Genomic DNA, 25,650 nt, shown 5'->3' on the forward strand with positions numbered 1-25,650 from the left:
GGGTATGGGTTTTGCTCATTGTTGCAGGCCGTACAGTGACATACAGACGCTAACTTCTATCAACTTCTCAATACACTGATGAATGAATTTAACTTATGCAGGAACAATGTCATCAGAATTACGGTGTTCCACAGTGGTGTATAGTTTAATTCCACTATGTACTAAGAGTTTTCATATGCCACATTAGCATTTTTAGTTAGATCAGCAGGTGTTACTCAGTACACAAACTGATTTAATAATACTGGGAACAATATGAGGTGGTGTAATTTAATTGTTTATCATGCATGGATCATATTACACAAAATGCTGATGTTGTTGGCCTAGCAATGATGCAACATATTTATCTTTTAATTTTCTTTTACATTATTGTACTTCTAAGTGTCCAATCTATTAAATTTACATAAAATTTTATACAAATATTTTGTCTGTCTTTTTTTAATATTTCTATATTCTTCATTTCTAACATACTTTATGAAACATATTTCATGTATCTGCACAATGTATCATCATTATGAATTCAAACTATCTTTATATAACTGATAACTGGGTGTACTTCTTATATATATATTAATAGTGTGCAATAATACACTGTATCTCCCTCTTTGTAGTAACAGTTACACAGACATATCATAGTTCCTAAAGAATCATTAGACAGCCTCTAAAAATAGCTGGACTGTTACATTTGCTCTGACTAGTCGTCATATGATAAGACCTGGTAAAAATCTTCATAGTACATGTACTTTGATCATATCTGTAGATATAGATGTATAAATATATTGAAAACATCATAATGGTCTCGAGTTTCATAGCTGTCATGGAATTTTTTTGATGACTAGTCAATGCAGCTACTAGATGGAATCATGTATTGTACATGTATGTCTTGTCACTTCTAGGACATTAAAGCCAAGAATTGGAATCTAGCTGAAATAAAAACAAACACAAATATTTATATTGTTTATTTAGACATACAATCATGAAATTGAAAAGAAATCGTCATGGGATATACTTTTTTAAGTGTCAGATCAAAGTTTGATTTTTGACAAAAAGTATGCAGTTTGAGAGATAAAATTATGTTAAATTTTATTTCTTTTATTCAATTTAAAACATACATGTCATTTAATATATTATGTTCTAGTTTGCCTCTGTTGTAAGTTGACACATGGTCTGTGATAGGTCTATCAGATAGAATTATATTGTGAATTCCAAAATTTAGTTGTTAATGTTGGTATAATTGACTTTTAGTGGTACGAGTTGACATGGTATGAGTTTGCAATAGTATGAGTTGACTTGATTTCCTGGGGAGAAAACACTGAGTTTGGTCAATTTAAGTTCACAGTACAAAAGTTATGAGACACAAATCAGACAAAGGTTTACTATTACAGGGATCAAAGGTGAGGTCTGATTGACCTGTCTTTAGTAAATGTAAAGGCCCAGAAATAAAAAAGTTCTGGTTTAGAAAAAATATCACGACATGAAGCCAGTGTACGACTCTCAGGCACTTGTTTCTATCCATGGGAAGATCCAGTATCAATGTATATTTAGGAGCTCAAAATATACATTGATACTGGATCTTCCCATGGATAGAAACAAGTGCCTGAGAGTCGGACACTGGGTTCACGTCATGATCATGATGATGCAGACCAAATTCTTCTGTCCACATATATTTCCCAATTCACATTTGCTTTTTATTGATTTTCGCTGATTTTATTCATTTTTAGACATCCGTACCTATATACAGTAATCTATAAACAGTTTTTCTACATTTGTGTGTGCCTTACTATGATCAACGATCTTTCTGAGTCTAAAATCCATATCACATTCTACTTTCATTCTTGGCAAGTTTGACATCTTGAAAGGGTCTCACTAATTAGAGACAAGAAGCGTCAAGAAGCGACAAGAGGCATCAAGAAGTACATAGTGCTACTAAATATAACATTATTTTAAACTTTATAAAACAGAAAATAATCAACTGTAATTAATTGACTTTTCTATAAATGTATTGTTTTAATAGTATATAGACCTTCTTGTCGCTAACTTTTTTTTTCTTGTCGCTTCTTGTCTCTACAATTCTTCTTGTCGCTAATTAGTGAGACTGTTTTGAAATATATCGATCAATCAACGTCGATTTCCGGTTCTATTTCATTCATAAATAACAACAACATTATTTAACAAGGTGAGTTATGTGATAAACGGAATAATATAAAAGGAAGGAATTCAAATGTGCATACATTTAATTGAAATCAATTAAAAAATCACAATCATCTTAAACAAAAAGAATATCATGATTAACAATAATTACCTTTCTATTATCAGAATCCTACAAATTTAAAAGGTACGTTTCGTCTTCTAAGTTAAAATTACCGCCAACTTAGACTACTGTAATTCTGTGTTGCTGCCAAACAATATTTCTACGCCTTTTGCCATTTGGGAAATGTAAACGACTTGTATTTAGAGATTTTCTGCGATTAAATATTTCATACAATTGTTCTTTGACTGACATCTTAACCAAAAGCACACAGGATAATAAACAATGTACAAATTTCTATAAAGCACTATTTCCTATGTGCAACGTCAATTATTTTACGTTGTTCAACGATCAATTAAGGTTATTCTGGTCATATTTTTTGTATTCCAGAATTAAAAGTATGAAAAAAGTGTCCAATTAGTTATAAATAACCTATTAGCCTGCTAGATAACAACAATGGCATCTACTTCAGTATTCTTTGATAAAAAGGCAAATCTAGGGTGCTAGCATATGGCAGCTTAACTGCCAAAAAATCATTATTATTACATCAAATAAGTCAAGAATGATATTACAAAAATCTTCTATGATCTTTTAATAGGCCTTTTTACTTTTATTGTTCATATGATTATGTAATTCAAACTCAAAGATGAAATGAGCATTTAAACATATTTTCCTCCTTATCTTAACTCACAATACAGAGTTCAAAACACTGTTTTCCAAAAATGAGGTCCAACTTTTGTTTTGACCTAATTTCGTGGCCTCTATAACAATTTCACACTAAACATCTGGTACACTGGTGTGTCAATAAAACATTACAGCAAACTAAAAATCAATTTAAATGGAGGTGTTTTTAGCTTGTCTTCACTAAAGAATAAAGTTTTACATAAAAATGAAGGATTAACTTTAAATTGACAATATTCTGTTTATTTTACTGCAAAAACTCACGATTTTAAAATGAAAAAGAAAATAAATGTAGGAGCAAGAAAATCGATACCTAATAAAACACAAAGTTTATTTGTTTTGGTACAATACAATGATTTATTTTCTAGACAGGATTAAAATCTTTTAATGGAAAAGTGAAATGCATGACCAAGTACTTGAGTTGTGTTCATTCTCCTTGTAGAATGACTAATATCGAATTCTTAGAAGAAATAAAATAAAATTACAACCTTCGTAAAAATAAAAGACAAATTGTCACAAAGTAATATGGTTGAAAAATAACTTCCCGATTCTAAATTAACGACATTTTTGTCAATCTCCAAATCAATCAATAGTAAACTTTGTTGATTCAGCAATTTTAGGAATGTTTTAAGTAATTTGCAGATAATAAACTATTTCAAAGATAGTACTCCTAATGAAAATTTGTTACTTTCTAAAGGCAAAATTGTACATGATTAAATTTTGATAATTAAATCTTAAATGTGTGCATCAATTTACTTCTGTAATTTTTTAAAAGAACGAAAGGAAAGGCGATGTTTTAGAAAACACTTCCTGCATTAAATCCAATCAATTATTCATTATGTACAAATACATATTCAGAGGAAAAAAATGTTTTGTTATATAAACTGTTGACACATAGACATGTCTGGCCTGTATGTTATTTTAATGGTATAATGCAAACATTTAAATTATTATGGCAATTCAACATGTAAACTTCAGTATGCAAAAATTTCAGTCAATATATCAAATTGTTGGTGCAGCCGACACTGTAAACAGTACTACCTGTCTTGCATCCATGACTTCATCCAGGGGAGACAATAACATTGATAACATAGTACATGTAAACACATTTATATAATTTACAACCAGGCCGATAAATGGATTATAACTACAGCAGACCATAAAAAAAACTATATATATACCAAATAATTAACAAGGGAACAATTTCTGACAATATTATCTTTTCCATTAGCGGTGATCAAAATCTTTCCATTGTTACCGACGCGCCAGGAAGTAGTAACAACCAACAATGGCCAGGTTGGAAGAGAAGCCTTGCGAAGTGGTAGGAACCATAGGAAGTTCGTCCATTTAGAACCAAGCCTTTAGAACAATGTCATGTATCATATAACAGTAAAACGAACTCAAGTTATATTGTAAACAAACTTTATTTTTCTATATTTATCTTTTCTATTTATAATTCTTTATTGCTACTTTCACTTTTCATTGTTTCTCTCACCTTGACAACACACATTGTGATGTCAAATTCAAGATACCAGTTTGTGTACTTCAGTAAATAATTTCTGTATGTAAATTGTCCTGATGATGCCTGCCTTGCAGGTGAAACATGTAGACCATAGTAAATAACGTTGCAGACCATTTGAAGTGTTGTTGTCAATTTTGATTACTACATTTATATAATGTTTAAATAATGTACTAATACAATGTAGTTCATTTTACAATTACCAACATTGCTTCCAGATTCAGTATTTCCAAAGTGTAGTATAAACTGTACTGTTGCCTTTACAAAGCACAGTATAAACTGTACTGTTGCCTTTCCAAAGCACATTATAAACTGTACTGTTGCCTTTACAAAACACAGTATAAACTGTACTGTTGCCTTTATAAAGCACAGTGTAAACTGTTCTGTTGCCTTTATAAAGCACAGTGTAATATGTACTGTTGCCTTAACAAAGCACAGTATAAACTGTACTGTTGCCTTTACAAAGCGTAGTATAAACTGTACTGTTGCCTTTACAAAGCGTAGTACAAAGCGCAGTATAAACTGTACTGTTGCCTTTACAAAGCACAGTATAAACTGTACTGTTGCCTTTACAAATGTAGTATAAACTGTACTGTTGCCTTTACAAAGCGTAGTACAAAGCACAGTATAAACTGTACTGTTGCCTTTACAAAGCACAGTATAAACTGTACTGTTGCCTTTACAAAGCACAGTATAAACTGTACTGTTGCCTTTACAAAGCGTAGTATAAACTGTACTGTTGCCTTTACAAAGCGTAGTACAAAGCGCAGTATAAACTGTACTGTTGCCTTTACATAGCACAGTATAAACTGTACTGTTGCCTTTACAAAGCGTAGTATAAAATGTACTGTTGCCTTTACAAAGCATAGTATAAACTGTACTGTTCCCTTTACAAAGCGCAGTATAAACTGTACTGTTGCCTTTACAAAGCGCAGTATAAACTGTACTGTTCCCTTTACAAAGCACAGTATAAACTGTACCGTTGCCTTTACAAAGCGTAGTATAAACTGTACTGTTGCCTTTACAAAGCATAGTATAAACTGTACTGTTGCCTTTACAAAGCGCAGTATAAACTGTACTGTTGCCTTTACAAAGCACAGTATAAACTGTACCGTTGCCTTTACAAAGCGTAGTATAAACTGTACTGTTGCCTTTACAAAGCATAGTATAAACTGTACTGTTGCCTTTACAAAGCGCAGTATAAACTGTACTGTTGCCTTTACAAAGCGTAGTAAACACTGTACTGTTGCCTTTACAAAGCATAGTATAAACTGTACTGTTGCCTTTACAAAGCGCAGTATAAACTGTACTGTTGCCTTTACAAAGCTTAGTATAAACTGTACTATTGCCTTTACAAAGCACAGTATAAACTGTACTGTTGACTTTACAAAGCATTGTATAAACTGTACTGTTGCCTTCACAAAGCATATCGTTATTTAAGTAGAAGAAAAATAAATTGACTATAATACATAAGGAATTTGTTCACATTAAAAAAGTTTAAACTTAATTTACCCAGAAGTAAAAATGGACACCAATGCCCCCATTCAAGCTTTGCAATTTTCCAAGTTAAAAAGGGACATAACTCTAGAACGGTAAATGACTCACTGCCCAAACTTGAACTATGTCTGCCTATTATGATTCTTATCATTGTGTATGAGTTTTATAAAATGAGATGAGGCAAACTTAAGATGGACGCTCTGCAGAAAGACGGATGGAAGGACGGTCAAGGGTAACACTTTATGAATAAAATATTTTCCATATACCATTGTATACTGTCTTTTGATCACAAAAAAGCTTCTGTCCATGTTTATCTTAGTTACTATGTTAGTTGTTTTTGTACATAATACCAATCTGATGATTCAAGCAATTTCAAACTTATTTTAATAGTTTGTTCTTATGTTGTGCTGTTATACCACTGTCCCAGGGTAGGGGAACGTTAAGTGCTCACAAACATATTTAACTCTGCAACATTTTATATATGCCTGTCCCAAGACAGAAGCCTATAATTCAGTGGTTGCTGTTGGTTGCTGTCTGTCATATTTGTGTTTTTTTTTTTATTATTTTGTAATAAATTATGCTATTGTTTTTTTCCTTTGAACTGCATCACATTTTGTCATGTTGGGACCTTTTATAGCTTACTATATAGTATAGTTTTTCCACATTGACATGGTTGAATGTCGTATCATGACAAATATTTACTTAAATCTGCTTCATTTAAACTCTGTTGGATAGTCTCATTGGCAATCATGCCACATCTCCTTATTTTAAACAGAAGGATGGACACAAAAATATTTATATACCACTGGTTCAGTAAGCAGGGATATTATACATGAAAAGTACCTTCAAATGATCTACTTTGATTTTGAAATATTCCTCAAATAAGGGACAACATATTAGACTTATGATGCAAACTTATTATCTTCAACGTTATTTGAACTCTAGTGGATAGTTGTCTCAATGGCAATCATTCTACGTTTGGTTATTTTCATAATAATTAAAGGTAGTTGCACATGAGACATAGGACAATGACCTTTATTTTTCCTCATGCTGATCTTTTTTACAGAGGTGCAGTTTCATGCACGGTATTTTGATTTATCTATCATCTTTGAAAAAAAATCTATGAACCTATTTAGACTTACCAGCTTCCTTAACTACAGCCTCAGCATCTCTACCATTGGTAAAGTCAGGATCAACCTTCCACCATATTCTACTTTTATCTTCTCTAGAAATACAAATTTTTGAATTGTAGTCTTTAAAATGGTAACAACAGCCTGCACCACAATATTTTCCAACTACTAGCCCAAATATCAATTTTCCGACATTTTTTAATGTGTCTAAACAAAGTTTTGCAAATACTCGCTAGTCCAAATAAAATTTTACCAGTCTAGGGAAATCATACACGTGTCTAATAGTGCAGACTGTTACAATTATATGAAAATTGTCTTAAAGAGATCTGTTTAATGGAATGATATCATGAAGAAAAATAAGCCTTCACATGAAAAAGAAAATTTCAACTTCTAAGTTTTCGAAAACCTGTTTGCATAAAAATTTGATATCACAACTTACACAAGTATAAAAGAACAGTAATTATTGGCTCAAACTAATCAATCTGAAGGAAAACTCAAATAAAATCTACAAGTTCTCATAATATGACCTGATTAAAATCAAAATCATAAACAGAAAAAAAACACAAATTGATGAAATGTATCTTATCATGGACATTCGAAGGTTTCTCAGCTTTGAAGAACCATAACTTGTTTTTTTTTTTTTTATGGAAAGTACAATTAAGAAGAATGAGGTAGATTTGTTTTTAAGTCACTAGAAGAAAACCAAATAAATTCATAAATTTAATGAGTTTCTATGTTTTAATCCTTCAGAAGTCTGGAGATAAAAAGTCTTATACTTCTACACCAAGATATATTTCAGATAGATCAGACATGTCTTGACTAGCTTACAGCTTACATACAATGAATATTGTAATGTGCTAATTATCTCTCTCCAACATCAAAGTCCAATTAAAATCCTTCCTAATAAAGACTATCAAAGCAAAATGTATAAAATATGGAAATGAATGAGTCCACGATGAATAGAAGTAAGACTAATCCTAAATCATAATACATGTCATTCTTCTTAATAATCTCTCTAGACACATTACCCTGTTTAAAATGTGATCTGGGTTTTGAAGAAGCTGTTTGTGAAGCATATACTCTTCTCAGAAAACAATTATTACCTTTGAAATTATAACTCATTTGTAATTTAGAATTTATCATTATTATAATGGTAAAAAGAGATCCCTTAGAAGAAGCACATGCTCACCAGTGGATTTTTTTTAATAAATCAAACTACCTACTACACTCATTATTAATTCATATTGATGTTAATACCAAAACAGGAGAGAGACTGTGAGAGTAAAGTTTCACAGTATTTTCTAGGTTATAAATCGGAAGCTGGAGCCAATTGTCAATGAATAGCAATCTGTAGCTGAGTAGGAACAATCAAAGCTGCACAATTTCATTATACAACATTTGAAATTTGAAGTAGCAGTACAAAAGGACTGATCATCTGGTGAATGCTACATGCTTTTTTAAAACTGTTTTAGATGAGGCAACTGTTTTTTTTATTTCAAATTATGATCAACACTACAAAATTAATGATAAGCAGTCATAATGTTAACTGACTTTGTAGGAAAGTCACTTTAACAAGTTTATATCTGCTACAATGGATATTTTGTGCTAACAATGTTGGTTAAAATTGTAACTAGAGGCTCCAAGGAGCTTGAATCCCTCATCTGGTAAATTATAAGTTGTCGATAAATGATTGCAGACATTTTGCTTTTTTATAGATTTTATATTTCTAAAATGTTTGGTGTTACAGTTTTTGTCTTTATGTTATACTTTTAAAGATAATAGACATTAAAAGCCAATAATTCCTATAAGGGGCTAATTTATCATTCTAGTTATCATGACATTTTTGTAAATGTTGTAGTACTGATAACTTTTGCTGTTTATAGTTTCTCTTAACATGTAATAGTTTTCAAGGTACCAGGGTAATAGGAAAAATGGAATTATTCTTTAAAACAAGTCATGAAGGTCAATAATCATATAAGGAGCCAATAAATCAGTAATATTAGCATTTCTGTAGATCTTTAATTGCTGATTATCTTTCTTGTTTATAGTTAATGGTTATCTATTATAGTTTTTTAGAACAAAGGCATAAACACTGAACTCTGTCAAAAATGTCATTTAAGGGTTGCAACCCCTATAGATAAGTATGTAAATTTGTAGGAAAGTCACTTTAACAAGTTTATATCTGCTACAATGGATATTTTGTGCTAACAATGTTGGTTAAAATTGTAACTAGAGGCTCCAAGGAGCTTGAATCCCTCATCTGGTAAATTATAAGTTGTCGATAAATGATTGCAGACATTTTGCTTTTTTATAGATTTTATATTTCTAACATGTTTGGTGTTACAGTTTTTGTCTTTATGTTATACTTTTAAAGATAATAGACATTAAAAGCCAATAATTCCTATAAGGGGCTAATTTATCATTCTAGTTATCATGACATTTTTGTAAATGTTGTAGTACTGATAACTTTTGCTGTTTATAGTTTCTCTTAACATGTAATAGTTTTCAAGGTACCAGGGTAATAGGAAAAATGGAATTATTCTTTAAAACAAGTCATGAAGGTCAATAATCATATAAGGAGCCAATAAATCAGTAATATTAGCATTTCTGTAGATCTTTAATTGCTGATTATCTTTCTTGTTTATAGTTAATGGTTATCTATTATAGTTTTTTAGAACAAAGGCATAAACACTGAACTCTGTCAAAAATGTCATTTAAGGGTTGCAACCCCTATAGATAAGTATGTAAATTTAACCATCACTAACAAAATATTTAGAAAAGCATTGATTGAACATTTCTGGAGTTATTGCACAGAAACAACTTAAAATGTCATTTTCCAATCAATCAAGGACCATGACTACTTAAGACGATTCAAGTATACAGCAGTGCATGATTGTATCAGTCAGGTTTCAAACAAAATCATATCGGTTGTACAGTTAGTTTGGTACAGCAGATACAAAACAAGAATGTGTCCATAGTACACGGATGCCCCACTCGCACTATCATTTTCTATGTTCAGTGGACTGTGAAATTGGGGTCAAACTCTAATTTGGCATTAAAATTAAGAAAGATCATATCATAGGGAACATGTGTACTAAGTTTCAAGTTGATTGGACTTCAACTTCATCAAAAACTACCTTGACCAAAAACTTTAACCTGAAGCGGGACAGACAGACGAAAGGATAGACTAACGGACAGATGGACGGACGGACGAATGAACGAATGCACGGATGCACAGACTGAAAAATATAATGCCCCTAAGTGGGGCATAAAAAAAACAAAATTGGCAAAAAATGTGTTTCAGTTATCTGCATAGCACTTGTACAGTTGTACATTTGTACAGTGGCACATTAAGAAAAAGGAAATGTGAAATCTCCAATATCATAATCAATTTTGTCATGAGTAACAATACATAAAAATTTAAAAAACAGTGGTTTAACTGTTCTCATATTATTGCACTGACACAACACATAGTGCAATTTTCAAATCAATCAAAAACAATAACTCCAAAATTATATAACTGACAATGTCAGACTTGACCTCCATCTTGTAAAATTTGAAAAGCCTTGGTTGAACAGTTCTCAAGTTATTGCACAACAACAGCCTACCAACCTCCCGTACTACCAAAAATTAATAACAACATTTTCCAACAGAAAAACCCAGTTAGTATAATGAAATGCAAACTGATTCACTGACAGGTACTTTAAATATAAAATAAGAAGATGTGGTATGATTGCCAATAAGACAACTCTCCACAAGAGACCAAATGACACAGAAATTAACAACCATAAGTATACAGTGGTGCATGATTGTATAAGTTGGGGTTTCAACAAAAATATTCAAGTTAAACAGTTTGGTACAGCAGATACAAGGAAAAGATTGGTAGAAATTTAGTTTCAGTTATCTGCAAAGCACTTTTGTACACCAAGTATTAGGAATACTACTATTTCTGCTGAAGTGATAAACAGAAAAAAAACAAATAATGATTTCCTATACATTATTTTGTACTGTATCTTCTTTCTGTGTTAAAAGATCATGTAAACTTAGGTTGTTATTTGCACTTATTTCTTAATAACATACTAAACCCTCATTTTGTCCATTAACCTTTTGTAAGCTAATATCAAGCTAACATAACAGCCTATAAATAAAGGTAATAATAACCTTACAAAGATATAGTTACATCAATATAATTGTCATGTAAAGAAATTCCTATCGCACATGTTATTTCATTGCCCTTAATTTAATTTAAAAGAAGTTTTGAACCAAAGTGGTGTTTTAAGAAGAAAACAATTTTTTTTATATTATTTTTTTTCAGACTTTTTAATGAAATTTTAAGCTAAGTTCGGAACACTTAACTGGGTTTGATGTTGCTAAGTCAGCTATTTGTAATATGGCAGATATATCAATTAAAATTTTTTACAACAAAAATTTGTCTAGGGAGTATTTTCTGTACTTCAATTTTGTGAAAATGCACTAAATTTGATTGATTTTGAAAATACTCTTAAAATATTTTGAATATGTCTATAAATTTTGAATAGTTGGTCTTAAGACAGCCAGCAAATAATAAGATCCTGTGGCTATACATTACAGAAATTCTGCATAAATATTTTGGTTAAATTCATGTCCTTCATTCAAAATACTCTTCCAATTAAGGTTCCAATAAGTGCATCACTCCCCTCCATAGAATCCATTCTAATTAATGTTCAATTCCAACTATGCCAAAACAATGCATTAATTATTCTCTCATTTTCAATTGTTGGTGGGTATTTGCAATAATTAAGGAAAACATTAATTTCAGAATTTACTTTAGTTTGAGGAGACAAAAACATTGCAATCTTCCTTATAAGAATTTAGAACTTCTGATTTGTAAGCATGTGAATAGCTTTCACAGACCCTTTGAGTCAGGTGATTTAACAGAATTGTGTATGACTTATCAGCTGTTACCCAACAAATAAGTGGCAACAGAAATATCAACTTTGGTTCTTTCTTCCTGAGGTAAAATAAAAACAGCATAAAGTATTTAAAGCATTGAAACATCTGAGAGAATAGAGAATGGAAATGGGAATGAGAAATGTGTCAAAGAGACAGCAACCCAACCAAAGACCAGAAAACATCCCAAGGCCACCAATGGATCCTCAACACAGCAAGAAAATTCTGCACCTGGAAATGGGCTTCATCTGGCCCCTAAACAATAATGTATACTAGTTCAGCGGAACGACACACTAAACTCTGAAAAACATACAAATTAACTAAAATTTTTAAAAAACACACGACTAACAAAGGCTAGATGTTCCTGAATTGGGACAGGTGCCAAAAAAGTCGGAGTCTGATTTTAGAATAGGTAACAGAAGAAGGTATGTTTGATTTCATTATACATCCTTTTTTTCTATGGTACTAGCAATACTATAAGCATGTAACATATAGTTTAATCCAATTTGAAAATTTCAGTAAATGTTTTTTTAAATGAAAATAAAATATTATGATATAGCTTTTGCAAGGCTATGCTCGTTTTCTTCTTAAACCATATAACATGAAAACCTGAATAAAAAGTAAAGCATTATTATTTGCATTCTGAGATAGTATAAATAATTCTCTATTTTTTAGCTGATGTAAACTTTCTCTAAATGGTTGATTTTTTTTATCCACATGAAATTACCATGAGCTAATCATTTCCTTATTAGTCAAAATTCAAATCAATCATGACATCAAATTTTTTACTTTCAATTTCAGATGAGATTACACAATAAAAGGAGACCACACCTGATATTGTCACATAAAAGATCACTTTGCTCCTGCAGATTATGGAAAAATAAACATTAATCTTTTCATAAATATTGGTAAAGATTCCTGAGAGAAAAATATTCTACTACCATATCTTGTCAGATGTTTATTTCTCCACTCTCAACAATCAGACCTGCATCATTTATACTTCCTTTCAAGCCATGCCATCAAATTTGAAAAAGAAGGAAATAAAACCTTTTGTGAGAACCAGCTGGTATTGGTCAGATGTAAAAGAATCTATTTGTTTTATCTAATTTAGAATTATGTAAGTCTAACTGGTTGAAAAGCTGGAGATAAACTATATACCAAAAAGATAATTCATAAAAAGCCTTGCTCCAACTGATCCAACATGTTCCAATGAGAAAATTTTCAAATATTTACTAAGGAGGATGACAAACACAAGGGTTGGGAATAGCTTTAATTAGCCCTCCCAGGAGGTGATAAACTTTAGGCCCAATGAGCTAAATACTTATGTCATTCATCTCTTCAACAAAACAAAGTATTATTTTACCTGATTTCCTTAAATGCAGTTTCAGGTTCAGGTGATACATTGGTAACATTGGAGATAGCCAACACTAACTTTGTTATATCATAGGTATCCAACCTGTCAACAGATAACATCAAAATATGGTTATTACAGGTGTCTTCTGTAAATGCAGGTAATTTGTAATGTTTTCATTAGTTCCAATATTGTAACGAGTTAAAATGGAATTTCATAACTGAGAATTTTTTTTTTTTTTTTTTTAATTCCCTTTAAAAATTCTGTCTTCAGTTTTTCTTTAATTTATAAAAATATACATCAAGAATAATGAGCATTAACAAATTTATGAATTGATGGTAATTTTTTTTTTCAAACATAGAATTCATGAACTAATTTGCCTGACAAAGCATATTCTAAATTAGCTATGTGCTATTGACGAAGTTACATATAGAATCTTACAATAATAACAACCAAAGACATTAAAAATGTCACCATGCAAGACTTGGAAATCTTTGACAACCTTCTGTATTGTAGGGAAAATGTTGATCCATACCATTCATGTTACAGTCCACTAACAACAAGGTGAAAATAAATAATATCTCAGACCTATATAAAGGCTTTTCCAGGGAAAAATATTGGACAACACTTCTTTATGCCCCACCATCCATCCAATTGTAACCATCAACAATTTGCTTTCACCCCCATTACTCATAGCAAAAAGATAGCATGTGGTATCCAACCCTCCCTTACAAGTTTTTCCTGGAATAGCCCTAAGAATAGGACTCCTTGTCTGTAACAAACTTGTCACAAGAGTGCCTCACAGATTTTCTGGTCCTGCATTCTCAGTAGTGTTTTCAAAGCATAACTTACTGTTGAGACACCTTCATGAACATTTCATCTGTCCTAAAAAGTGGTTGACCTATATTGCTATCTTTTTTTATTTCATCACCATCCATTGGAAAACTCTTCTTCATTGCTGAATTATTCAAACAAAACATTTTGTCAAAATAGAAAACAATAATTGTATAAGTAGTTCAATTTAAAAGAAAGGAATTTTAATTACAGTGTCATTATTATTATTATTATGAATCCACACAGTAAACTGTATATTATGAAATAATAATTCATATTTGCCCATTTTTCAAAACTTCATGCCTTTCAAAACCATATTGTCTTTGTTAACATCCCTCCTAATCCCAGAAACACAGATAAAAATATGCTATACATGATAGCAACAAGAGTGCACACGCTGAAATGTCTGGCCTTCTTTACTAATCATTGATATTATGTTGATAGTCCTAAATATAAAGCTTTATTACAACTGCCACATAAACTTAACATTAACCAAGTAAACTAAACATTGACCAATGAACCATGAAAATGAGGTCAAGGCCAGATAAACCATGCAAGGCAGGCATGTACAGCTAACAAATCTTCCATACAACAAATATAGTTGACTTATTGCTTATAGTTTAAGAAAAACAGACCAAAACACAAAAACTTAACACTGAGCAATGAACCTTGAAAATGAGGTCAAGGTCAAATAAAACCTGTGTGACTGACATATAGATCATAAAATATTTCCATACACCAAATATAGTTGAACTATTGCATATATAGTATTAGAAAAAAAGACCAAAACTCAAAAACTTAACTTTGACCACTGAACCATGAAAATGAGGTCAAGGTCAGATGACACCTGCCAGCTAGACATGTACACCTTACAATCATTCCATACACCAAATATAGTAGACCTATTGCATACAGTATAAGAAAAACAGACCAAAACACAAAAACTTAACTATAACCACTGAACCATGAAAATGAGGTCAAGGTCAGATGACACCTGCCAGTTGGACATGTACACCTTACAATCATTCCATACACCAAATATAGTAGACCTATTGCATACAGTATAAGAAAAACAGACCAAAACACAAAAACTTAACTATAACCACTGAACCATGAAAATGAGGTCAAGGTCAGATGACACCTGCCAGTTGGACATGTACACCTTACAGTCCTTCCATACACCGAATATACTAGACCTATTGCTTATAGTATCTGAGATATGGACTTGACCACCAAAACTTAACCTTGTTCACTGATCCATGAAATGAGGTCGAGGTCAAGTGAAAACTGTCTGACGGGCATGAGGACCTTGCAAGGTACGCACATACCAAATATAGTTATCCTATTACTTATAATAAGAGAGAATTTAACATTACAAAAAATATTAACTTTTTTTTCAAGTAGTCACTGAACCATGAAAATGAGGTCAAGGACATTGGACATGTGACTGACGGAAACTTCGTAACATGAGGCATCCATATACAAAGTATGAAACATCCAGATCTTCTACCTTCTAAAATACAAAGCTTTTAAGAAGTTAGCTAACGCCGCCGCCGCCGCCAGATCACTATCCCTATGTCGAGCTTTCTGCGACAAAAGTCGCAGGCTCGACAAAAACAATTGTTTTTAATGCCAAAAGATAACACAGATCCTATTGTATCTATTATAGTGATAATAGGGTGTGCCTAATGGGATTAAAGGTAAGGAACCCACAATTAGGATTTGAAAATAAAACTAATCACTACAACATGTAACTGGGTTGAATTTAAGAAAGTCTATAAATGATGAATCACAAGGAGACCATAAATTACAGACATCAAAACTATGGATTTAATAAATGTTTCACTAATATGCTCAAACTGGTTAACAAGGTCCAGAACAGTGGTCTGGCCTTTTGGCCTTTTGGTTTGAGTTTATTGGTTTTTTTTGTTTTTTTTTTTGGGGGGGGGGGGGGGGGAGGAGTGCACAAACAATAAAATTATAATCCTGTAGATGTGAAAAAAAGTTATTTTCTTGTGAATATGATTCAATGATTTTAAATGCCATCTTAAAAAAAAACACAAAAAAAAACAATTAGCTGTAGTACTACATACATGGACCAACAACTGGAATTCCCAAGACCTTCTTGGTTCTTTCATCTTCATTAAGCAGCATTTCTTTAATTTGGGCATCACTTTGTTGTGTCTGACTGTCCTCAGATATCTGAGATTGCTTAGCTGACTGCATAGCAGATTCCATGGCCATCTGAAGGTTCTTAACATCTTCCTGTCGGGAATCCTCTGACTGCTCTGGCACAAATTCTAGATACAAAAACATAGCTATCATGAAAATACTCTTTAACGTCACATTCAGAGTTATAGTCTGTTTTGGGCTACGTCTTTTATGTTGAAATTAGATATCTAACATGTCTTACAAGAATATCTGATTCTTTATATTTATCAACATTCTAGTATACAAAATAATTTTGCAATTTATCAACATTCTAGTATACAAAATAATTTTGCATTGAACAAAACATAATTTTTCTACATAATATAAAATAAGTATCATATACATAATTACCTGTATTTTCAAGGGATTTGTCTTGGCTGTCTGACACGTCTGTTTTCCCTAAAACTCCAAATTCTTTAAGCCGAGAGTTGACATAAGATGCTAAGAAATTCAGCTGTTCATCTGTCAAACTGTCCGGTCCAATTTCCCCTGTGAATTAACAAAGTATATATTGTAATCCTCTTGTCTTAATATTCTGTCATTCTCTATGTTATGGAAAGTAATACACTTTAAAATAGTCGTAATACATCAGCAAATCTCACTTGGTCTGAACAATTACAATCGTGTCAAGCCATCAAACAGTCTATGTCCAAACCATAAAATAAATATGGAAGACTGAGATAAAACAGGGAATAAAGGAGATGAATGAGTCATTTTTTTCTCTTCATGGAGCTCAACATGAATTGTTAAAGTTGCCTTTTTGTGGACAATATTTTAATGTTATCTTGTGAAAAATGAAAAATTAACAAGATCGATTTATCATTTTAACCATGACATTATAAATCAATAACAAATCGTTTTATCTTCTTTTAATATTGAATTTTGCAGAGAAAAATGAAAAAGCACTAGTAAGACCTTTTACTTTTGAAATGGTGCTTGAAGGTCCATGACACATCCAGGATTACAACTAAAAATTGTTTCAAGTATTAAATGATTTTTTTTTTTTTTTAAAGATGAATTTCACAAATTCTTAAATTACCACATTATGATTTGTGGAAATTATACATTGTAATAACAGTCTCCTGTTATAAACATATTTTTTTTCATTGCTTTGAATTTTTACACTTTTTGCATTCAATAAACAAATAAGGAGATGTGTTCCAATTACAAATAAGTCAACTATGCAAATCTGTTTGTAAAAAGAAAATGTTACTGTAATAAGAGATCTTTTTCATGTCTATTCTTAGCAGAAGTTCTGTAATGAAAATTGTCCTTCAACAAGAATCTCATGTCATTGAAGGTCAAACTGTCTCTATGCAACATTTGTAAAATTTGATGGAATGAGACAGCTAAATAGTTTCCAAAAGTTTATGAGGTCACATCAATAACTGAACCAATCAGGGTTTCCAAAACATGTGAACCTTAAATAATCAGTGCTTTAAGATTTGATATATACTGAAAAATAGCAAATCTGGAGGTCAACATATAGCCTTCAACAATAGACAAGTGTCATATGCATTATGTCTGACTCGAGATCATCCTAATTTATGAAGAGTTGTGAAACAGATACCATCAATACAAAATTCCATAAATGAAAAAAAAAAACATTAAGATATATAACAAAAGATAATGCCTGACTCCTGACTTAAGGTTCCTCATAAAGACAGGCACATGAACATGTAGCAGTATGAAACCATTCCAATTTTATGTCAGTTGTTGTTTATAGGAATTATATGACAGAAATGTATATCAAGACACCTTGACAAATGAACATGCATGAGCAAACATCTTTAACCCTGCTCCATTCTGAATGTGCCTGTCTCATGTCAGAAATTCAGTGGTTGTCATTGGTTGCTGTCTGTCTGTTTTTTTTTTTTTTATTGTTTTATCATGAATCAGGTTGTTGGTTCTCGTTTGAATTGTTTTACATTTTGTCATGTAGGGTCTTTTATAGATTACTATATGGTATGTGTTTTGCTCATTGTTGAAATCCTATGTCTGCTGATATCACATCTTTTGTTTTCTGATGGATAGTTGTCTCATTGGCAATCATTCTACATCTCTTTATTTTTTTATATCCGACTTCTCCTTTGGAGAAGGGGCATAACAAATTTATGGACTTGCCTTGATTAAAAAAAAAAATATGAAAATTCAAATATATAACTAATAGTATTTAAGATTTCAAAGGTTTTGAGAAACAGGCTGATCTGCATTATTATCTACCTTTACAAGCACAGAGTTTTTATAATATTACAAAAAATTTACAAGCGCTGAGTTTTATAATTTTGCAAGAAATGAGTTAAGATACACAGATCAAGTGTACAATAATATTTATGATGTATTTACAATCCTTTTTAGTCTACACATACAGATTTTATGACTTAACAAGACAGCTTTATTATTAAGAAAGTTATCCTTTCAAATGCCGGTTTTATCATGATATAGAATATTGATGACAATGGGTAAATTCACTTTATGAGACATCACTGAAAGAACCATCTTGATCTATATATTTCTCTAATTCTTAGCTAATCTGTCATTTTCCTGACCTGTTGATCATTTTTATTTAATCAACATGTGGTTCATTTGATCTCAGTTCTTCATTGGTCCAAACTCCAATTACCCTAGTATGATGTCAAGTTTTCTTGCTTTCCTCTGACCTATTGTGACGTCACATGAAAAAAGGCGACCATGCATGATTAAGTTACTTAGAAAGAGTACATTTTTTTGAAGATCATTGGGATTAAGATTGTCTGCATATCATCTAAAATCATTAGAGAAACAAATTCTACCACCAAATCTCCTGCAATATCAAATTTCTTCACTCTCAACAGTTAAATCTTAAATATTTAAAATGCTCTGCGAGCCTCATATTTTAAATTTGAAAATTTTACTGTCTCCTGTGGAGAAATATTGTATCACACACGATGCTGTGGTAGAATCTATATATATACATGAAATCTTTGCATCCAGATTGATGACAAATAGGAAATTTTGACTCTCCCCATAACTTATTTCCTTTCCTGAACAGATATATTTTCTAAAGGGGCCTTCTCCTAGAATATCTTATTTCCTTAGCTATTCATAATCTTGTCTTGGGTATTATGAAGTAAAATTAGGGTTTGCTTTAATTTTGATGCCACGATTTAATCTGTTTTCAACAGTAAAATTATTTGAATCTTTCTGTTTGGTAAAAGGCAACTTATTGATGAAGGTTATAGTTCTATTGTTGGTATATAATATCATCTTGTTTTTTGAGAAAAAATATTGATCTTAAAATTCAACGAAATTTATACTTTAATTGTCTGATTATATTCTTTTCTTTTCAATATTTGGATTTTTTCAAGCCAATCTTTTAACAGTGTTGAATTGAGTATTTTCTTTCAATATTAATGATCTTGCAGTAAAATTCCTTTAAAAGTGCAGTGTTCTATATTACCAGGTAGAGTGGGAGAAGGCATAATTTCATTATCAACAAATAGAGCATACTGTGAGCATACTTTGAGTATACCATGGTATACTGCAAGCATTTATTGAGAAAGTAACATATTTTATTATTCTATGTGGCTATTATTAAATCATCTGTAATAATATAATTTTAGTTAGTGCTTTTAACTGAATATTTACATGCAAGGTGTACTTCCACTGCTTGAGATAAAGGGGGAAGGCTGAGTACTGATAGAACTATTTTAACCACACATTTTTATTGGGAAAAAAAATCCCACAGTTGCAAATTTTGTATATGTTATAATTCATTGAGACAGGATTTCAACTACTACATGTATTAGGATTCTACAAAAAAAAAACATTCTAAGATAATATATGAATACCTGTCAACCACTAAAAATAATGCAGGTCATAAAATACATTGAGAAAATAAAAAAATCTGTAAGGATTCCACTGGAACCCAGTGTCTCGCCTACTTTTGCTGTTAGTCGCAGGCTCAACAAAAATGGGGAAATAATTATTAAAAATTTTCCTCCAGATATTATCTTTTGAATGTAAGAAGCTTCTGTTCAAGTTTGGTAAGAATCCAGGATGGTTTATGAATCTAATAAATGTTTTAAAAACTTTAACTGCAGACTGTATGTAATGTTAACTGGAAGAAAAACTAAGTCCATTTATAAGTAATAAACGGAAAAACAGGAAATTTTTTTTACAAAATTTCTTTCTAGATACTAGCTTTTGATCATAAACAAGTTTCTGTCCAAGTATGGTACAAATCCAGGATAGTTTAAGAAAGTTATTAAAATTTGAAAAACTTTAACCACAGAGTGAATGTAATGTTAACTGGCAGAAAAACTAAGTCCATTTATGAGTAAAATACAGATAAACAGGATTTTTTTTTTTACAAAATTTACTTCTGGATACTATTTTATGATCATAATTAAGCTTCTGTCCAAGTTTGGTAGAAATCCAGGATAGTTTAAGAAAGTTATTAAAATTTGAAAAACTTTAACCACAGAGTGAATATTTGTGGTCGACGACGGAATGTAGGATCGCTATGTCTCGCTTTTGCGACAAAAGTCGCAGGCGCCACAATAATGATGAATAATCAAAATATGTTAAAACTTTTTTCAGGTCGAATTCTAATTATTTGAAAAAATATCAAAGTGTTTTTAACCTAATTTTTTTATTTAACTATCTATGTTTATTATGTCTTAATCAGAGCTTACTAATACGAAAACAACTTATAAGAAAATAACATTGTCTTCATTATTAAATTTCTGTGCAAAAAGAATGTCAAATTCAACTTTATTTTCTGGGCTGGATTTTGTGCAGTAAGTATGAAAAGTTATACAGGCCTAAAATTCAAATAATTACATTAGATGTATGTTTCATTATTATACGTTATTTTGATTGGCTAACAGCAATCTCGCATCATTCTTCATTTCAAAATGAATTTCATGAATTGTAACATACATGATGACACACATTTCCACAATAAAGTGCACAGGTAAATAAAAGAAAAAAATGATAGTAATCGTGTTTTCATGATCATAGCGAAAAAATGTAATTATAAGTATTGAATGCTTCTTTAAGTAATTTCATAGGGTTGTAAAAGCGTTGACCGTGCGTACATTTTTAGAATGAAGCGAATGCGCGCTTCATACAAAATGTACTTCGGTCAATGCTTTTACACCCCAATGAATTTACAAAAAGAAAACAGCTAGGTTAAATGCTGAAAACCATATTTATTCGATCTCAAAAGAGCAGGATAATTACAGGATGTATCACACAAAAATCTTGTCAGTTTACGAGTGTTTTCTTTTGTTCAACTGTTATTTATAAATATTTTACCTGTAGATAATGGTAACAAGCTTAATTTGATAAAAAAAAAATCATTATTAACAAACTTAGAATCAGGATGCTCAATGTAATCATGGTAATCAGGCAGAATCTACAGTTCTGTTCAAACTGAATGTACTGGTATCTTAAATGTATAATGGAATGTGGATTCAATAACCTCAAAACCAGGGATCTTTATTAATAAGCTTTGACCCTGCAGGAATGCTGACACTGTCAATATTTAACTGCAAAGATTACTGTCGATAAACCAGCCTGCATAACAAAAGCCTTGATGATTGCTAATTCACAAGAAATATGTTGCCAAGGATATCTGTCTTTCAGCCGGGCAGAAAACCTGATTTCCCTCAGATCTAATAAAGCACAGAACTTGTTGTTTTATACCTAAATACAGTATTCATTACGATTTGTACCAAGCGGAATTAGTATTTCTTAATTTCTCATCAATTCTTCCATTTTCTTCAACAATACGTTTAATGTGGAGACTGAATAAAATTAATACCGTTATCCCTGCGTGGAGAATCATGCCAGTGTCTAAATTAGATCTAATTGATTGATCGGAATTTACGATGGCATTAAAGTGCGGTACTCCTAATATCTTTTTAACCAGATCTATCAGACTGTGTCGTTAAAACCCATAAAAATTGGCATTGGCTATAAAATCCAAGATATTTGTCATTCTCATAATTATTGACTCGTAAACAAGATTTGAACTTCTAATGTTCTCCTGGTTAATAATTAAAATAGGTAATATCAAACTCATTCAAAGTCTATAATACATTCAAATATTCAAGCAAAAATTCTAATTTATTTTTTATGTTAGTTTCAAAACCAGAAATATCATTGTATGCTCAAGGCATTTTTTATTCAAATAAAAATAATGTTTATTTTGTTTGAGTTTTGCTATAAATCAAAACTGTATCTTTGATATTCTATAATTGTTTCGTTTGCAAATTATTTTTTCATTTAAAACTAATTTTTTTCTTAATCAGATAACTGAATGAAAAAACAAAAAATATGAAAATTTTATTTTTTTTCCTTTTAGGTGAAAACCTCGAGCAATATGAAAATGAATGAAAAAGAAAATAGCCAGAAATAGAAATAAATAATCTGGGCAGGGTGATGAGTATTAAGGATTTTTTTATTATGGCCTTATTCATACATTATAATGTCTTTCCAAAGTTCTTTAAAATGAACTGTTATGCTTATCTTTTGAATAGAAGCTTAAGACTTGACTGTTGATGAATTTTTAAAAGAGTAACAGGACTAGAGTTATCTCATACCTGATAATAATCTTTTTAGGATTGTTTTGTATTTTTCTGGCAGATCACTGAAAACAGCACTAGAATCGTCTTCTGCAATAAAAGTAGTCAGATCTATAATACTAAATAAAACTTTTAATCATCAAGCATCCTATTTTTTCATTTCTATTGTAAGATGAAATCTAAAATCAATCTTTATCTTTCTTTTTAACCTCTTTCAAACACATAAAGATTTTCAGTGGATGCCTCCTTAGAGAGCAAATGGTACAATAGCAGGGGCAGACAATAACGCATTTAAATGTACCACAATGATATTGTAACATTGCTTATGACAAACATCCTAAATTTCGCAGACCCCTATTTTTTCTTTTTCTTTTTGCAATCAATTGTGTGTGCTGCTACAAGAATTTTACATCACATTACAGGAAAAATCAACTGTAGTTTTTTTACTGTATAAGTTTGCAAAAGCTTTAAATTGTCCAAAGTTTTCTATTACCAATCATTTTATGATATCACAAACAGTTTTACCACATCCATCCTTCATTTTGTGATTTCCCCACTCAAATATTTGGAGAGAACAAATTTGGTGAAAACATCTCCATTCGTTTTAAAGTTTTGTCTTCTTTTTTTGTTGAAAAGTTTTGAAATCTAAAAACTTTGTGCTTTTATATGTACATAAAACATGCTAAAATCATACTGAAATATTTCAAAAAGAAAGTCATGAAGGAATATTTTCCTTGGGATATTTCCAGCGCATATTATAACATTGACATTTGTCAAAATTTCAAGGAAAAAACAATGTAAGCCCTGAAGAGCATAATTTTCCTACCTTCACTAGACTGTCCCAATTCATCTCCATAGATCAAGTTATGCGTGTTGTATGTAGATTCTGTCTCAGGAGTATAAAATTTATCATCTTTCTCTTGTTGTAAATCTTCTAAATCTTGAAAATACTGTTGCAAATTTTTGACATCTTGTAAACTTATTCTAGAGTCTGGCGTGTCTTCATAATAAATGTCATCACTGTCTCCGAGGTAGTTAGAATTTGTCCAGTAATTTTTCTTAGTGTAAGGTTTTGGTGATTTGTCAAAATACTTGTGTACATAAACTATTTCATCTCTTTTACTTGGAAAACCTAAATTACTATGTGGTATAGATGAAGGACGTTTGTATTCATCATAATATTGTTCAAACAGTTTTTCTAAAACAGCCGAGATTTCACTCTCCACAGCTTCCGATTTACTGTCTGTCTCTGATTCATCACAGATGCTGTAACGTGGAGACTGGTGGTGACGAAATGCATACAGAGCATTCTGTAGCGTACACTGAGTATAGGGATCTCCCCATGAATACCCCTTCTTTACGAGTCCCCATGTTCTGGCCTCTAAGGCTTCTAAGTATTGTGGGCTAAGTTGATAACGATAGTAGTCTTTCAAACTGCTTCCTTTCTGACAGTTCCCAAACAATAAATCTGAAAAATTAAGTTAAAGCAACATTTAAATTTTTTGGTTCTTGTGGGACATTCATATTAGTTTTATGGTATTATTTAGGCCCAGTATTGGGTTGATGTCTCATCCATGTATATCTCATATCTTATTATAGTAGAAGGGTTTCACAGTAATACTGTACAAAACTTTAAAAATGTAAATTCTGTACATGCTATCTATCCTACCTATCTTCAAAAAGTTATATATTAATTGTTACAGAATTTAAAGATTTCTTTTTCAAGACATGTGAAAAAAGAATGAAAAAAAAGCATACATTCTACTGAATAAAATTATGGCCTTTTTTATAACTTGGACTGATTATATATTAGTTTTACCGATACCAGGATATGGGATATTATCTTTTTAGAACATTTCATATATGTGTGCTGCACACTTCCATGAAGAAAAACAAATATTTACATTTACATTTATAGAGCTGTATCTAAAAAGGCAATAAAGTCTGATCTTTTTTCCAATCTAACTGCATCTTATTATCATAGAAATACCAAATATAACCTAATTTACAGCTCTATACATATTGAATTTTCTCAAATTCTTATGCACGATTAGGCTTGAGAAAATAAGGGACAACAGCAAATTTTCTTGTAAATCAAAAAGAAATTAAGTTAAAAATGAGGAACACTTAAAAATTCCAATCACAAACTTGGCGTAATTCTGTTACGATTGACAAGAATTTACCAGATTTACATTAATCGTCTTTCAGCATAGGAAACAAATTAAGGAACCATTGACGGCATAGAAAACGTGGATAATTTGGAGGCGAATTACGTATTTGAATAATTACATTGATGGGTCTCTGACAAGGTTGAGCGCTAGGTTCAGTAAAATGTTACATTGTTAACAAGCTTCAGGATGAAGGCTTTCAACTTAACAAGACACGACATATCCACAGGAATAGAACTTATTGATCTGTAAGATGGAGGATCCAAATGGGAATATTTTGTTTCAAAGATGAATTTAAAACTTTGTCATTACTCCACACATAATTGAGAAATATCATTGATGATATTTTGCTATGTCTGTAATGGAAAATTTTTATTCTAAATCACTTTCCTCAAAGTACACCTGATAATAAGTGTTTTTCCTCAAACACTGCAGTATAAGCACCTACTTTAGGAAATGAGTTAAAAGGAAATCAGCAGGGTTTGCCTCAAGAAAGTATAGAAAATAAAAGGA

At 31.1% G+C, this 25,650-nt stretch overlaps 1 protein-coding gene across 1 annotated transcript in view; it reads right to left on the reverse strand.

Annotated features, from left to right (window-relative positions):
• LOC127730359 (receptor-type tyrosine-protein phosphatase N2-like) overlaps positions 1 to 25,650 on the reverse strand; it is a 160,854-nt gene that overhangs the window by 78,514 nt on the left and 56,690 nt on the right. The window contains exons 3-9 of the mRNA XM_052238729.1: positions 23,796 to 24,437; positions 22,988 to 23,059; positions 16,749 to 16,886; positions 16,280 to 16,486; positions 14,205 to 14,310; positions 13,365 to 13,457; positions 7,085 to 7,167 (exon numbers count right to left, since the gene is read on the reverse strand). Coding sequence (XP_052094689.1) covers positions 7,085 to 7,167; positions 13,365 to 13,457; positions 14,205 to 14,310; positions 16,280 to 16,486; positions 16,749 to 16,886; positions 22,988 to 23,059; positions 23,796 to 24,437 — 1,341 coding nt within the window. The remainder of the gene's footprint in view (positions 1 to 7,084; positions 7,168 to 13,364; positions 13,458 to 14,204; positions 14,311 to 16,279; positions 16,487 to 16,748; positions 16,887 to 22,987; positions 23,060 to 23,795; positions 24,438 to 25,650) is intronic.

The sequence above is a fragment of the Mytilus californianus genome, unplaced genomic scaffold, assembly GCF_021869535.1.
Source record: "Mytilus californianus isolate M0D057914Y unplaced genomic scaffold, xbMytCali1.0.p SCAF_2, whole genome shotgun sequence".
Classification (NCBI taxonomy): Eukaryota; Metazoa; Mollusca; class Bivalvia; order Mytilida; family Mytilidae; genus Mytilus; species Mytilus californianus.